Source organism: Cynoglossus semilaevis, chromosome 16 (genome assembly GCF_000523025.1).
Source record: "Cynoglossus semilaevis isolate Cse_v1.0 chromosome 16, Cse_v1.0, whole genome shotgun sequence".
In the NCBI taxonomy this organism is placed as follows: Eukaryota; Metazoa; Chordata; class Actinopteri; order Pleuronectiformes; family Cynoglossidae; genus Cynoglossus; species Cynoglossus semilaevis.
In genome coordinates this window covers 6,292,032-6,307,106 of record NC_024322.1, presented here as the reverse complement: position 1 = coordinate 6,307,106, position 15,075 = coordinate 6,292,032, and the positions used below count along the sequence as shown (strand labels likewise).

The following is a 15,075-nucleotide window of genomic DNA, read 5'->3' as shown; positions in this document are numbered from 1 at the left end:
AGGGAAAAAAATAAACTAAAACAACAAATGCTTTTGACCTTTATCATTTACATTAGAACAACACATTTGATACAAATGTTCTGATGTTATTGAATGTTATTGAAATAATAATGTTACATGAGGGTATCATTATTTTTTACACGTATTTCTTTTTTAAATCCACAGTGGAGGCCTTGTACAAGAACACGTACCCACAGTACATGCAGTACATCTACCTGGTGGCGCCCGTGTCCTTGATGCTCCTGAATCCCATTGGCTTTGCCCTCTGTGAAGTGCAGAAGTGGAAGAACCAGGAAAACCCTAAGCACAGCAAACTGCTGATTGTGGGACTGGTAGTTTTGCAGGTGGTAAAGAACCCAATAGTGTTCATGGTTGTCATCGGGCTCATGGCCCACTTTCTGCTGCAACAGTCCATTCCCTCCTTCATGGCCGGGTTTGTGGACGGCTTGGCCAACTCTTTCAGTGGAGCCGCCTTGTTCTACCTGGGTCTGACTATGGTGGGACATTTGACAAAACTCACCAGGTCCACAGTCGTCACACTGATACTACTCGTTACTGCAAAACTGTGAGTACATGAACAGTATTGTTTTTGACATCTGACCGATCTTGATGACTTTGCAGGTTTTTTTTAATGTAGGAGTGTAGAGGGTAAGAGTCAGCTGCAGGTCAGAGCTGTTTAAATATTCTTCACCAACATGTTGTTTTGTTCTAGTGGCTTCAGTGACTCAAACTGCTCTCAGACCGCAGCCCTTTCACCACATGGATGTCATTTAAAGATGTCACAGAGGAGAGTGACATGAGACATTTTTAATACCAGCCAAAGTCTCCTCCTAACATTAGGTTTAAACTGGTTTTTCCTGATTTTTTTTTTACAAACAGATACAAACTGTATTTTTATTTATGTACTTCTATTTGTTGTACATGATTTTGGTTATTTTCCTTGGCTCAGTACTGTGAACTGCTCAAATGTAGAACTCACGTCAGACTGCCAGAACATATGTTGTTATTCCCTTTGTCTTTTGAAGATTTAACTTCAGGACTGAAGGCCAGTCACCTACAGTAAGTCTCTTTGACAGGTTGTTATCTCAGGAATCCCAGACAACTGTGTCACTTGAACTTAAGTCATAAACTAAATAATACAATGCTAGGGCAGAACTGGTTTTATGAACAACAACTAGTTTGATTTGTTCTGTTAATTACCAATTCAAACAACAGACATGAGAAACTTTTTTTATTTGTTTTTTTTTCTCAGGCTGCTAATGCCCCTTATTTGTAAAGACATGGTGGAACTGCTGGACAACAACAACGGCAGCAGCTCCTCCAACCACTCAAGTCTGTCCAACTACGCCTTCCTTTACGGAGTGTTTCCCACTGCACCCAGTGTGGCCATCTATGCTGTCTATTACAGCACCGAGCTGGAAGTCGTGAGTCCTGTGCGACTACAAAGTTTGTTTCTGACTTGAACAACTTTTCTCTTTGTAACTCACTCCACATATGGTTATCTGACAGGTGACCTCAGGGATGGTGGTCTGCACCTTCCTCTCAGCTCCTATCATGTACGTTTCTGCCTGGCTGCTCACCATCCCGTCGATGGATCCCAAACTTGTGATGAATTCACTGCAGAACGTCAGCTTTAACATAAGCATCGTGAGCTTAGTTGCACTGGTGAGTCACCACTACACACTTATTAGAGTGATGTACTTTTCCTGTTTTGTTTTTTTTTGCTTGAAATATTATTAGTCTGTGTCCCACCAAAGGCAGCCCTAGGCCCACCAATCTGTATGCATAATTAGGGAACGACCTGTTCCTATGTTTGCTAAGGTTGTGCCTTTTTATGGCTTCACATAATAAATGACGTCACCTCCACAAAGTAAACAACTGGTTTGTGTCTGTCAATGTTTTTACCCCTTGTTTGTCTGTGGACAGGTTTGGACAACCGCTGTCATGTTTCTAAATAAGAAACTGAAGAGACTTCCTCACATGTTCACCATCAACCTGTTCTTAGCCCAGGTGAGCAAACACTGACACCGCCTTAGATAAATGTTGTTGTTGTTGCTGGTGCTCAGGATCCCCCTCCCCCCTCCCCCGCCTTAGATAAATGTTGTTGTTGTTGGTGGTGCTCAGGATTTTTTCCCCCTAGTTTCTCACCTGTATAGGGATGATCCTGTGGAACTTTATTGTGAAAGAAAACAACTTCACCGGGCAGGTGCTGACTTTCATGTTGTTGTGCACCTCACTCTACAGCACCTTCGTGTGGCCAGGTAAGTGGACTGCTCTTTTCATTTATCACATCACCACATCATACTGTGCTCTGTTACCCAGGTTGGTGTTAATGTATGAGCGTTGTTGGCTAACGCTATAACAGTGGGTTGTTTTTTTTTTTGTTTGTTTCTCCAGCTCTAATTGCGCTGTCACTGGCACTAATGAGAAAGTTTGAGGATCTGAAAGTCTCTTCAGGCATGTTTGTTATTGTGGGCTGGGGGTAAGTCGCTCAAAATAACAATGAAAAGAGAAATGAAACTTAACTCTTCGTCACTGAAATCCCACCGAACCTCTCCAACCTGAGTGTGTCTGAAATCACAGGGTTGAAACAGGAATATTTAATGTTTACATTTAAATGTATTGTAGTTTCTGTATTTGACAGTATTCTCAGTGATGTTGTCATATTTCTCATATGTTTACAGGGTTCCTGCCTTAGCTACTGCAGTGTTGCTCATTTCAGGAGGGAAAATGTCTGACACCATTGATTCTTCCTTCTTTTATGGTAGACCACAGGTAATGACACCACATTAAATAAAATAATTAATTATTTTGAGGATCTGCAAATAGGAGTGAACCAGCTGTGTTTGTGTGATTGGACAGATCATCTGCACCGTGGTCGTAGCTGGCCTCAGCATACTGCTGGGAGGAAGCTCGCTGGTGTGTCTGAGACGAGGAAGTTGGACCCAGAATGATCAGACTGGGGGAGAAAACTGTCCCACGGAAGATCTCATTGCTGATGTTGAGCCCCCAAACCAAACAGATATTGAACCAGTCACCACGTCAGAAGAGCTCAACAGAGGTGTTTATTTCTCCTTTTAGCAGGAATAATATTTGCAAATGCATTTTGTAGCTCGCATTTTTTTTTTCCAGTGTTGCTACCAAAATTCTCAAAGTCTTGTCTTTTCCATATTAGCATGCCTCATCTGTGACTGTGCAGCAGCCCAGCCCATGCCCGACATGATCATTAGCACAAGTATAAACAACACAACCACCACACCTGCAGGTAACGTGTCAGTTAGTGACATACCCTGGCCTCAACACTGTTTTTCAACATCAAACAACACAGTCATTTCACCTTTGTGTGTGCGTTCTGCTGCCCCCCTCAGGAGAGTGTGATATTAGATGCGAGTCCACAGAATGTCTCCTTGTCAAAGTGGAAGAGCTGCAGCAGACCACAGACAGACAGGTGGCCCGTCACGTGCTCCTGTGTCTGCTTCTGATCATCAGTCTGCTAGCTGTGAGTAAAATCTCTGCAGTAAAATCCACCTTTATTTAGACAGAAAGATTCTTTATAAAAAACTGTCTCTGTCTCGGTTTCTGTGTCACATCTCTCTGCTTCATAGTCATCTTCTGTTCAATCATCAGTTTTTGACCTGGTAACATGAACATGAACCTTTTAGTTACCATAGCCTATACTACCTTAATGACCATGCACACAAGAAAAACACATACATATTAAACAGAGGTGTAAATAATATTTTTGAATTTGAATTTTTCTATAATGTGTCTATATTTACTTTTTATAAAGCCAGTCTCTGTTTTCTGTTAAAAAGTTTGGTAAAGTCTCAAATGTATTTTTTTCCTGTGGTAAAGAAACTATTTGAGGTAAACGTTAAAGGTATCAAAACTGAAACTCCGCTGGTCTTGTTTTGACAGAACCTGTCCAGCTGCCTGTGGTTGTTTTTTAACCAGGTCCCTGGTAGACTGTACCTGGAGCTGCAGTTCTTTTGTGCCGTGGCCAACTACGGACAGGTTGGTTCCCCAGGAATGATTGATGAATTGAGAGAATCGACAACTTACTAATGTTATGACGTGTCCTGTGTTCCCAGGGTTTGCTCTCGTTTGCTCTCTTTGGTCTGGATAAACATATGATTTTATTACCATTTAAAAAGAGGTAAAATGAAAGTCTCAGTTAAGTTAGTTAGTTAATATTTTCATGTTTCATATTTGTTTCTGTGGGTTTCACTTGTTGTTTATTTCTCCTAAATCAACTTCAGGTTGTACGGGCTGTGGTATGGAAGAAAGCAGGAAGAACAGCTTCAGTGTCATTTACCAGAGCACATCAGACTGACCTGCACCAAGTTCACAAAATACCACAAGGAGCAGTGTTTTCATGATATTGTTAAAAAGAGGAGGTGAGAGACAAATGTGAGATTTGTTCAGATGGAGGTTAAAAAATAAAGAAAAAAAATCACTGACAAATCAGTTGACTCTGAATCAGTATGGATAATTATGGTCATAAGATGTAATTCTAAATGACATAGAAGTATAATCCAAATTGTTAGTACCGGTAGTTGTAGCACTAAAATCCACAAACAGCTCTTCATATTGAATAATAATGGACCCCCGATTTGAGCTCCACACATCCACAGGCAGGGGCTCTCCCCCCACCTTGGCACCCCTTTTATTTGTAAATGTATTTATAATTTTAAAATAATAATAATTATCAGGGCGGAAAGACAGATGTGAAAGAGGAGGGAAGCGGTTAGATAACACGCAGTGAGTGGATGTTGGTTTCAACAAAGGTGGAAGTGATACTTTTACAGGTGTTTCCAGAGAATTAAACGTCTGCTTAGGTTTCTTTTTTGTTTTGTTTTACACTAACTGAGCTTCAGCCTCACGTGTGTGTTCATGTGTGTGTGTAAGGGAACAGCATTGATGTTACTCTGTGAGCATAACCTAACACTGGTGTCAGTGGGTTCTTGGTCTCCTTCTCATCTCTGTTTCCTCCTGCTCCTCTTCACCACCAGGTGTGGGAAAAGCTCAACGGTGGACTGTTTTCTTGGCTGTGAATTGGTGGACTGGCTGCAGCAGGTTGGTTTGGCTCAGGACCGCGGTGAGGCAGTTCTTTACGGGACGCAGCTACAGCAAGGCGGTGTCCTCCAGCACATTGGTCAGGAATACTGCTTCCAAGACGGGCGCCTTTATTACCGCTTCATCACATGACACACTGACTCGCAAAGATAAGAGACAGCAAAGATTTACTCTGAAGAGTAAACAGTCTGTCACTTTATTGCACTATTGTTTAGTTTGCACCAACATGTTTTTATTTGGACCCAGTCAGGACAGCAGTTCAGAGTATTTGACAGAACTGCAGGTTTTTAACCTTTTAGCTAAAAGAGAGGTCTATTATTTAATGAAGGTGTATTTTAACTCTGAAGTTGTTACAGTTCTGTGATTATAGTACTTATACTGACATTCAAGGACTTCATGTTCCCAAACTAAATAAGGCAAAAACATAAGGCATGAAGATCTTTAGTATTCTCAAAACTCGTGTAGAATATCCAAATTAAAATTACCCATTTTATGGCTAATCACATACATAGTAATCCGTTGCCAAGAAATAGCTTTGTCAGCTCAGCTTTCATAAAGGCAAGTTTCTTTTTAGAAACATAGTCTTCCTACTACATGTGTATGAATGGGTATCAAAGGGATCAAGGTTCTTGTTGTGTTGCATGGGTAAGGATATTTTGAGCATGTTTACTTCCCCTTTAGTTCTGCATGGCTCTAACCATTGGCCAGAATTCAAACAGCAGAAGAAAAACTGTGTTGAATCAAATCTTCTTTAACTTATTCAAAAGGACATTTAATGGAATTTAAATACAATGTCAGAATCAGTGAAACCTTTAAGACTATTGACTTTGAATTGTCTAATTTCTCTCAGTTGCACATCTAACACCACACAGTGAGGTGTTTGAAACTGAAACTGCAGCTCCGAGTGCAGGTTAATGACCTTTTATGTGATTTAACGTACATTTTAAATATACTCCTGAGCTAGTTAATAAGACAACTTGGTAACAGAACATTAAAAAGAAATAGACATAAAGCCGCTGCTACAAATGTCAGTGAGTCAGTCCTTTAGTTCTGAACAGGGAAAACCTTTAAAGAAATATTTATGGTAATCTGATCATTCATTTTACATGTCTCTGCTCCTAATAACATGGAATGAGGCTGTTTGTTGAACTATTAACTCATTAACTTTGTCTGCACTTGGATTTTCTCTTTGTCGTCTGGCTGGTTAAAGACTTATTATCACCTGGGCATTTGAACTTTGTGTAGTTCTATTGTGTTCCACAGTGTGAACAATAACCACGAAAACGCGAGACATTTGAGGCACATTTTATAGTATTTTATTCTATTCTATTTGCCAAAGGAAAGTGGTTTATTTTAATATATTTTAGTTCTATTTTTAAAGGTTGGTGGTACCGTTGAGTGACACTGAGTGTGAATGCGAACTATCATTATTTTACATGGAAAGTTGGTGATGTGAAATTATGATTGCACTGGTTATCTGAACTGTGTGAGTTGTGCAGATAAAGAAAGTTGGAATTAAATATTTTGGTGCGCTCATGATTTTGCACCTTATCAGCACGCAGGCTTTTAATACATTAAAGAGGCTCTGTGCTGAAGACAATTTGTCAGAAATCCAGTATTGTAATACTATCTATCGCAAGTAATTCAAGTGATAAAGTAAACAGACTGAAAGTGTCTGAAATTCTATGATCCTGCTTTACTGTGTCATAAATCTACAGGGAAATAAAACAAATATTTAGTCTTAGCATTATTTCTCTGCTAATTTCCAACATATCTGATAATTACTTTTTTACAAATGCTGAGATTTGAGTTTTTAAATGATAAATTAAATAGATTTTACTTTTATTTAATAAAGCATTTGCAGAAATGTTCTGTCAGAAGCTACATATTTATGATTTTGGTTTAGAATTAAATGTACAATAAACCTTAAAATTGTGGTCTTCGTTTTCTTTGAGCCAAACATAAGGCTCTAGTTGTCGTTTTTCAATTTCTTCAGACAAAGGTCATTTAAAGTTTTTGCTGTAAAAATCCACCTCCTTCTGGACACAGCTGGGAAACAAATCCACCAAAAAATCTGGTTGATCGATGCCATTCGAAAGAATCTCTTCCATCTCTGTCAGTGACTTCTTTTCCAGCTGCCTCATACCGTCTGTGATCTTCTTTCCTTTGTCCTACAGAGAAACAGGACATTTTATATAGATGTCCACAGTGACTGCATTAAACAAGGCAGTTGACATACAGGCTTGAGTTAAGTGTCAGACCTTGTATGAGTCGATGGCAGCTGCCACAACCTCATGCTTGATAAATAATTCATGTCTGCGGTCAGGTTTACTCTGGAAACGAGGTTTCTTCTTGACCGGATCATTTGGACCGTAACACGGAGAAGTCGTCAGCTTCAGCTGATGAGCATGTTTTACAAAGATGAAGGGCTTAAAAACTGACCTGAAATCAAAAATATTTTTAAAAACGATCATATATATATTCAATGTTTCTCCAATCAATTGTTTTTGGAAACAAAGACCACGTATCATATCTGGCACAAGAGGGCACTGTCTACAATCAGAGCAAAAAGCAAGTAGAAGTTGGAGGCTATTATTGCATTTAAAGAACGTTGAAAATCTTTGACAACATTTATGATCACTAAAGGCAAGAAGGATTTGTCCCAGTCCCCTATTTGTAGCAACCTCTACAGAGGGGAAGGAGAAGGGTCGTGCCCTTTATTAACTGAACCAAACCTGCATGTTCTACTTTAAAGTTCTTTACCTTTCTGGGTCTGGAGTAGCTGTGAAATAGTGAACTCCTGGCAGGTCAGGGTTGGTGGGAATCACAGACACCATACTTCCTGCACTCAGGAACATCCCCTCCATGTTGATGCCACTGTCTTTATCCCTCAAAATATCCATCATGGTCTCAGCAGTGATGTGACCTGTAGAACATGAACGACGACGAGTATAAGATAAACACATACCTTTGTCTAAAACAGCCACACATGACCGCTTTAAAGAAAGTTAACATCAAACTAACCGCTGCTCCTTTCCAGCAGCTTTTTGCCGTCGTAGTATCGACTCCCAGCAGCTTCTATCCTGGCTGTAGTGGTGAAGGAGTAGACTGTGGCAAAGTTGAACTGGGATTTTCCATTCCACCAGCCTTTGCTCCGAGCGTACTCCCTCATCCCTGGATGTTCCTTGTCTATCTTTGTAGTAATGCTATACTGGTTTGAGATGTTTCGATATCCCCCTACAGGAGAATATGAAACATGTATTCATTATAAGTTAATGTATATACAGTAAATCAAAAGCTATAGCTGAGGTGCATATGCAGAAACGGGGACATTTTACATGTTTGATCCTACAACGCCCTCTAGTGGTACCATTGTGAAAAGAACTGTAGGATTAGGCGTGGGAAGTATTTCGATTGGTCTTCCTCACCTTTGACTCTTTCAGCAGCCCAGTACTTCCCTGATGTTTCCAGCAGCCAGGCCTCCTTCCTGTCTGTGATAAGGAAGCTGTTGTGGTAGGTGAAGCCACACTGGTCCTCCATACAAGCTCCACCCTGACCATATTTCTCCAGCAGCTCTGCTATGACATTCACTGCTTTCTCAGCTTTGTCAGCTCTCTCCAGTCCCAGTCTGTACGTCAGCAAACACATTCCTTATTTCTCTGAGTTTTTGTCTTGCCTCTTGTAACTAAATAATAGCTGAATAAAAGAATACCATACACATGAAAGTAAGGAAAAGGTATTTTTTTCATGGCGTGTACCTGAGTAAGTCCATGCCCAGAAGAGCCTCGTCATCATCTGCACTCTCTCTGCCCCATACGGCCTCATTACCGATGCACACTTGATGTTCATTTGCACCCATCTCTGCTCCCCACATCCAGGCTGGTTTACTCAACACAACAGCGTATGTGTGGGGAACCTGGTCAACCTCTATGTATGTGCACTAAAAGGATGGACACAGACAGGACACGAGTGATGTCTGTCAGTGGAACTACATTGATGAGTTTATGTATAAAAGCTGATAAAGACAATGTATTCTGTGACCTACTTCCACTTTCTCCCCTGCACTGTAGTCTTTAGCAGGAAAATAAACAACCTCCTGGACTTCATCACATGGCCGGTCAGCGTTTTTCCCAAAGATGACACGGTGTCCCTCAGTGGAGGGGGGCAGGGCCACGAAGGTGTCACAGGAAGATGGCTGCATGGTCTCAAAGTTGTCTAACATAAAAACAGAGAATGATGTACTAGATAATAGCAACACTCACTTTCTGTGTATCACTATAATCACAGTCACTTTGTCAACATGACCTGCTCAGCTGCCCAACACCTTCTTTCTGAAAACCAGCATACCTTGTTTCTATAACATAATCTCAAACGTGGCTGTTCCCCAGACTTTCATCCATCCATCCTGGACTTAAATATTAAAAATCCCAGCATCCTTGTTTCTACCACCTCCAGTTCTGCTTCCTGTCACTGCTTGTCAAAACACCGCAGGTCTCATTACTATTCTTATACCATAACATTTACCTCTACTGTGAACTTATATGATGGGTTATAGAAATTTCAAATGATCAATCTTAACTTAAATCAGATGACATGTTCACATATTAAACTGTTCACAAATGCACGAAAAAACAGAACAGAATTATGTTGTCGGATGTACAGTTGAGTTAAATGTTGACGTCAGGTGTGACCTTTAAGGCCAGTCGTTCAGTGTACTTTAAACTTAAATGCTACTAATATTACAAGGATCCCGGTCTTACCTGCGTCTGTCAGTTTAAGTTTCTATTCTCATTTCAGTTTACTGCATGATTTCAACACATTCTCTCTCTGTGACACGGAAACACTTGGATGAAGTTAATTTCATTTTCTTTTTTTATTATTATTAGCGTATTTGGTTTTTAAATATTGACCCCTCATTTTGAATTGTGGGAAATCTATGTGTTGTTTCCGCCGTGCTTTTTGAGCAAAGACGTTTAAAACGTCGTGGTGACAGACGTGGTGACCCGGATGTATTCTTCGCTTCGCTATATCCACTGTGAATCATCTTTGCGTGATACGTTTGTTTACAAGCGGAGAAGCGGAGCTACCAACTTCGTTAGCTGTACTTGTTTTACTGATACTTTATTTTCATTTGAAGATAACTCCATAGGTCGCCAATATGGGGAAGTCGTTTGCAAATTTTATGTGCAAGAAAGATTTTCACCCAGCCTCGAAGTCAAATATCAAAAAGGTGAGTGTTCGCAGCAGTTAGGCTACTGCAGGTTAGCAGGCTAGCCATAGGCTAAATGTTGCTATGTCTAACATATAAGTATAAGTTTCAATTAATTGTCAGAAACAGACGACAGAAATATAGATGCCGTTTCGTATTTTAATTGCAATTTGGAAATGTAGCTGAACATGCGGTATGGGCAGTTGTGGCTTGATGGTTAAGGAAGCGGAAGGTTTCAGGTTCGAATCCACAATCCACTGAGGTACTCTGAGCATGGCCGTCCGCACACACTGCTCCCCTTGCTCATGTTGGTGATGAAATGCAGAGGTCACTTTTTGTTGTAATTCACGTTCATTTAATTTATTTGTACTATGAAGCTAAGGCTAAACTCTGAATGAATGCCTTTTATTAACCTGTTGCAGACTCGAAAAGGCCTGGGTTTTGATTAAATATAAATTATACCTTCTCAACAGCAGCTGCTCGTTTATCTTTATAATAAGTTATTATTTTAACAAGAACTATGTTAAATTAGTTTTCTTCATGTAGATACTGTGTGCCACATATTTATTTTTTATTTAACAAATGTTACATTTTTTTATTTCTTAAGAGTGTGTCACTACTGTATATGTACCAACATATTGTCTTCATATGTCAGGTATGGATCGCAGAGCAGAAACTGACTTATGACAAGAAGAAACAGGAAGATCTCATGCAGGCGTATCTGAAGGAGCAGGATACCTACAACAACAGGTTTGACATATAAACAATGCAGTTCGTCAATATAGTCAACTGCAGGAAATGTGATGGGTCAGCCCATCTGGAGAGTTTATTAATATTATTGGAGATTGTCTTTGAGGAGTGTGCAACACAACAAAGCCAATTTTATTTATTTCGTTTTTGTTTTTTTACGTACAGGTTGCTAATGGGTGATGATCGTGTTAAAAATGGCCTCAATTTCATGTACGATGCTCCTCCTGGTGCCTCCAAAGGTAAATGATCCCAGTAATGAAGTGTCTTTCATCCATTTTTAATGTTCTGCTCATTTTGATTGATACCATAACAATAAATAAAAATAAAAAATTAACTTTTTTTTCTCTTTTTGTTCTCCTCATTACTTGTCTTTGCCCAAAAGAGGAAGCAAAAGAGGTAAGAAAAAATATGTTACTTTTAGACATGTCATACGTTAATACCTCACACACACTAATGTGTGAATATCTGTTTTCAGGAGGGAGCAGAGGGAGGGGACGAATATAAATTTGAGTGGCAGAAAGTTGCCCCTCGAGAGAAGTAAGTTTTTGATTTTTTTTTTCTTTCCTTAATGCTACAGTATCAGTTTCTGTGTTACTTGGAATGTGCCATTGTTTTAACTTTTTTTTATCTTGTAGATATGCAAAGGATGACATGAACATTAGGGATCAGCCATTTGGGATCCAGGTGTGTAGTGATTGGTCTTGATGCAATTTTGTAGTTAAAACTCTTAATGTGATAAAGGAAAAAGTCCTTGACTGAAAAAAATGAATGTTTTTCTCTGCTTCTTAGCTTCTGCTACATATTAAGGGGAGTTAATTTAAAAGATTTTAAAACTGCTTCACTGCAAACAATATTTTATGTGACATAACACAAACATAAAATGTTGAATGCTCATTAATGACCAGTGAATGATGAGAGATGTGGTTGGATTTTGGCCATTAACAGTTTTAATATGAAAAATAAAATTACAAAGTTGTTAATAAAATGTTCTTATTTCCTGCTTTTATGTAGAGCAAGAAACTTCACCAAATATACTTTTCTTTATTATATTTATGGAGAAGGAAAAAGCATAACTTACAAAACTGAATTAAAAAAATATAAAAATGAGATGGGTTCAGTTTAAATTTCTTTGCATGACTGACATCTTCAGCCAGAGCACAGTGAGTCACATTTGCTGCTGTCTTTTCAGGTGCGCAACGTAAGATGCATCAAATGTCACAAGTGGGGCCACGTGAACACAGACAGAGAGTGTCCTCTCTACGGACTGTCCGGCATCAACGCCAGCTCTATGGCATCAGAGGAGGCAGCAGGTAGACAACGTAGAGTCACTGTGTATTATATCACTTTCAGTGCTGTTGTCTTTAGGTTTATGTAATATTAGAGTTGGGAAGTAATTTAAATAAGAATGAATCATTTTTATTAAATTTATCCAATTAATATCAACTTTATTTAATAACAATATTTTAAATTACATAGAAAGTTTTTCAATTCAAAATAATTATTTTTGATAAATCAAATCAAGATATTTATTGTGAAACTCAGTTTACACAATAAGCCCTAATGTAATAACCATTATGTCTGAAATTGTGTAGATTTTCCTGTTGCTGCCTAATTTATATCCTGCTCTGTGAAATGTGCATCTGTACAGAGATAGTCAGTGTTAAATGTGTATACATTCAGTGCTGGTCTGCACCCAGACTCTTCACCTGCTGGAACTCTCCTGTCAGGCTGCAGCTGTTGCTGCTGTTCTTTAGCTGATTCTCACCTCTGCAATCAGCAATAATGTTTACTTAGAGAGAGTCTGGTCAGTGCATGGTGTTGATGGTGGAGAGCAGTAATGGTCCTCCCTCTGTGCCGGAGAAAAAGAAAGCATGTAATTGTTGTGTATTCCTGTTCGCCCTAACTGCTGCTTTGGCAGAGAATGATATTGTTTGAATTGCTCAGCCGGAAGTGGAGTGAGTTGATTTGATGTCCCATTTTGTTAACAAAGCCCCCCCACCCACCCGCTGAAAATCCCCACTGTGGGGATTGCTGCCGACGCGGTTTTGACATCAATGGGACTCTGAGGCTGTGATCTGTGTTAACAGGTCCGTCGATGCACCCCTCAGAGTTAATGGCGGAGATGCGAAACAGTGGGTTTGCCCTGAAAAAATGTGTCCTTGATAGAAACGCTACTGTTTGTGATCCATCACAGGTAATTGTCTGTCTTTGTGCACACACACACACGCACACGCACACAGGACAACGTACAAAAACACAGTCGTTCTTTACCCTTCAGATAAGAGAGCAGCTGCCATGACATACATGCACTGAAATGTTGACACTTATTACTCATGTAATATTACATTACATTATCACAACATGTTTTGTTCCATGATTACACTGATGTGTTTCAATTTAATTCAAGAAAAATTAACCACATTCTGAACCATTACAGAATTTTGTTGCCAGTGAAGAAGAGGAAGATCCTGAGGTGGAATTTCTGAAGTCATTATCAACAAAACAAAAACAGAAGCTGCTCAGGTAAAAAAAAAAAATGAAGCTGAGTGTACAGTTGTCTATTTCCAAAACAAATTATTCTTCTATTCTATATACAGTGTATATATATGTGTGTGTGTGTGTGTATATCTTTGTGTGTGTATATATGTGGGTGTGTGTATAAGTTTTTATATATCCAAACTTATTCCATTGTAAGTGTGTGATGTTATTGGTGCTCCACAGGAAACTCGATCGCCTGGAAAAACAGAAGGCCAAGAAAAAGAAGAGCAAAAAGCAGAAGAAGAAAAGCAAAAGGAAACACAAGAAGAAGCGTGAGAGTAGCAGCAGCAGTGACTCCTCCAGCAGCAGCAGCAGCAGTGGTGATAGCGACAGCGGCTCAGATTCAGACAGTGACGATAAGGAGAAAAGCCAGAAGAGAAAGAAAAAGAGCAAGAAGAAAGATTCCTGTCGGGACAAGAGCTCCAAGACCGAACAACAAGTCAAGAGTCAGAGAAGGGCCTCTTCTCACAGGAGCAGGTCACGGAGTCCTCGCAACGGACCCAGGCGGTCTGAAGAGGAGCAGAGGAATTACAGGCAACCCCAGGCAGAGAGGGGAAGCAGCAGGAGTCGACATGGCAGCCCGGAGGGAGGTCAGGAGAGACGGAGACACAGCAGCAGAGACAGACAGAGGCCAGGCAGCTCCAGACCCGATTTGGCAAGAAGCAGGAGTCGAGACAGAGGCAGGGAGGACAGAGGTACAGAGAGGCGTCACAGCGGAGATGCTGAGAGGAACAGACACAGCACAGATGGACGGAGAGGCAGAACAGCGGCTGGGAGGAGCAGGAGCAGGGAAAGGAGAAGAGAAAGAAGTAGGAGTAGGGAGAGAAGAGAAACTAGTCCAGACAGAGGTAAAAGAAAACACTGATTTTTTTGTTTTTGTTTTTTGATCCAACAACAATGAATGAAACGTGTATGTTTTGCACACATCCCACCTAATGTGTGTGTGTGTGTTTTTTTTTTATGAAGTGTTCACACAGAAGTCGTGAATGCATGCAGATATTTGCAGAGCCATCTCCTTTTCCGTCCAGCAGAGGGCGGCAGTTCACAGAAAACATCGATATGCAGCTCACTGCTCTCTGCTGCCGTCCGTAGAACCGTGAGTGAAAGGCTCTAAATTAATTGATTACCATTAGAAGCAATTTGCAGCCAAGATCCGCTGGTGGCGAGAATGTTACATCCATTTTCCCGGTCATTTGGCTGCTGGAGACACTGTAGTTCTGTACGAGCTGCCATTTTTAATCAGGCTTTCATTACGATTGTGTCTTTTTTTGGGTTAAGGAAATCTCGACTGTGTACTTCTATGATGCTTGATAGAATATAGAATCTGTCATGTCCAGACTTTTACTGAATAAATGTTAAATCTTCCCATCTTTAATGACTGCATTTGGTGGAGGTGAATTGAATGTCGACACCGTCAGACTGAAGCGGAAGTCAATGTCCTTCAAACTCTGGACACCTGAGTCTGAAGGATCACACAATTCTACGCAGAGCAAATTTAGTAG

The 15,075-nt window shown here is 40.1% G+C and overlaps 3 protein-coding genes across 4 annotated transcripts in view; 2 read left to right on the top strand and 1 right to left on the bottom strand.

Moving 5' to 3' along the window:
- Positions 1-7,003, top strand: part of gpr155a (G protein-coupled receptor 155a) — an 8,469-nt gene extending 1,466 nt beyond the window's left edge. Inside the window, exons 3-16 of the mRNA XM_008328292.3 lie at positions 166-565; positions 1,253-1,424; positions 1,510-1,665; positions 1,927-2,010; positions 2,141-2,261; positions 2,398-2,482; positions 2,685-2,775; positions 2,863-3,061; positions 3,176-3,265; positions 3,369-3,499; positions 3,919-4,014; positions 4,092-4,156; positions 4,260-4,397; positions 5,013-7,003. Coding sequence (XP_008326514.1) covers positions 166-565; positions 1,253-1,424; positions 1,510-1,665; positions 1,927-2,010; positions 2,141-2,261; positions 2,398-2,482; positions 2,685-2,775; positions 2,863-3,061; positions 3,176-3,265; positions 3,369-3,499; positions 3,919-4,014; positions 4,092-4,156; positions 4,260-4,397; positions 5,013-5,208 — 2,024 coding nt within the window. The 3' untranslated portion in view covers positions 5,209-7,003. The remainder of the gene's footprint in view (positions 1-165; positions 566-1,252; positions 1,425-1,509; positions 1,666-1,926; positions 2,011-2,140; positions 2,262-2,397; positions 2,483-2,684; positions 2,776-2,862; positions 3,062-3,175; positions 3,266-3,368; positions 3,500-3,918; positions 4,015-4,091; positions 4,157-4,259; positions 4,398-5,012) is intronic.
- Positions 6,406-9,965, bottom strand: scrn3 (secernin 3). 2 transcript variants are annotated; one of them, XM_008328293.3, is made up of 8 exons: positions 9,837-9,965; positions 9,122-9,291; positions 8,835-9,016; positions 8,505-8,704; positions 8,101-8,313; positions 7,840-8,002; positions 7,338-7,518; positions 6,406-7,247 (listed from the first exon to the last, which is right to left on the bottom strand). In XM_008328293.3, exons 2-8 carry the CDS (start codon positions 9,275-9,277, stop codon positions 7,080-7,082), a joined length of 1,263 nt encoding a protein of 420 aa, XP_008326515.1. In that variant the 5' UTR covers positions 9,278-9,291; positions 9,837-9,965; the 3' UTR covers positions 6,406-7,079. The 2 variants fall into 2 exon arrangements, with proteins under 2 accessions (XP_008326515.1, XP_008326516.1); XM_008328294.3 differs by lacking the exon at positions 9,837-9,965 and adding an exon at positions 9,424-9,814.
- Positions 9,966-10,088: 123 nt separating this feature from the next.
- On the top strand, positions 10,089-14,954 carry cirsr (corepressor of RBPJ and splicing regulator). The gene is made up of 11 exons (XM_008328290.3): positions 10,089-10,306; positions 10,941-11,035; positions 11,201-11,274; positions 11,418-11,431; positions 11,511-11,572; positions 11,671-11,719; positions 12,225-12,345; positions 13,123-13,229; positions 13,473-13,558; positions 13,757-14,421; positions 14,540-14,954. The coding sequence occupies exons 1-11, from the start codon at positions 10,235-10,237 to the stop codon at positions 14,557-14,559; spliced, it is 1,365 nt and encodes a 454-aa protein (XP_008326512.1). The 5' UTR covers positions 10,089-10,234; the 3' UTR covers positions 14,560-14,954.
- The last annotated feature ends 121 nt before the right edge of the window (positions 14,955-15,075 follow it).

Bases quoted from the DNA above. Each gene is read 5' to 3' on its own strand.
- cirsr (XM_008328290.3), top strand. From the start codon at position 10,235: ATGGGGAAGTCGTTTGCAAATTTTATGTGCAAGAAAGATTTTCACCCA. The intron at 13,559-13,756 runs GTAAAAAAAAAA...GGTGCTCCACAG, and splicing joins CAAAAACAGAAGCTGCTCAG to GAAACTCGATCGCCTGGAAA. The intron at 14,422-14,539 runs GTAAAAGAAAAC...TTTTTTATGAAG, and splicing joins AGAAACTAGTCCAGACAGAG to TGTTCACACAGAAGTCGTGA.
- scrn3 (XM_008328293.3), bottom strand. From the start codon at position 9,277: ATGCAGCCATCTTCCTGTGACACCTTCGTGGCCCTGCCCCCCTCCACT. The intron at 8,705-8,834 runs GTACACGCCATG...GCTGACGTACAG, and splicing joins CTGGGCATGGACTTACTCAG to ACTGGGACTGGAGAGAGCTG. The intron at 7,519-7,839 runs GTAAAGAACTTT...TTTTGATTTCAG, and splicing joins GCTACTCCAGACCCAGAAAG to GTCAGTTTTTAAGCCCTTCA.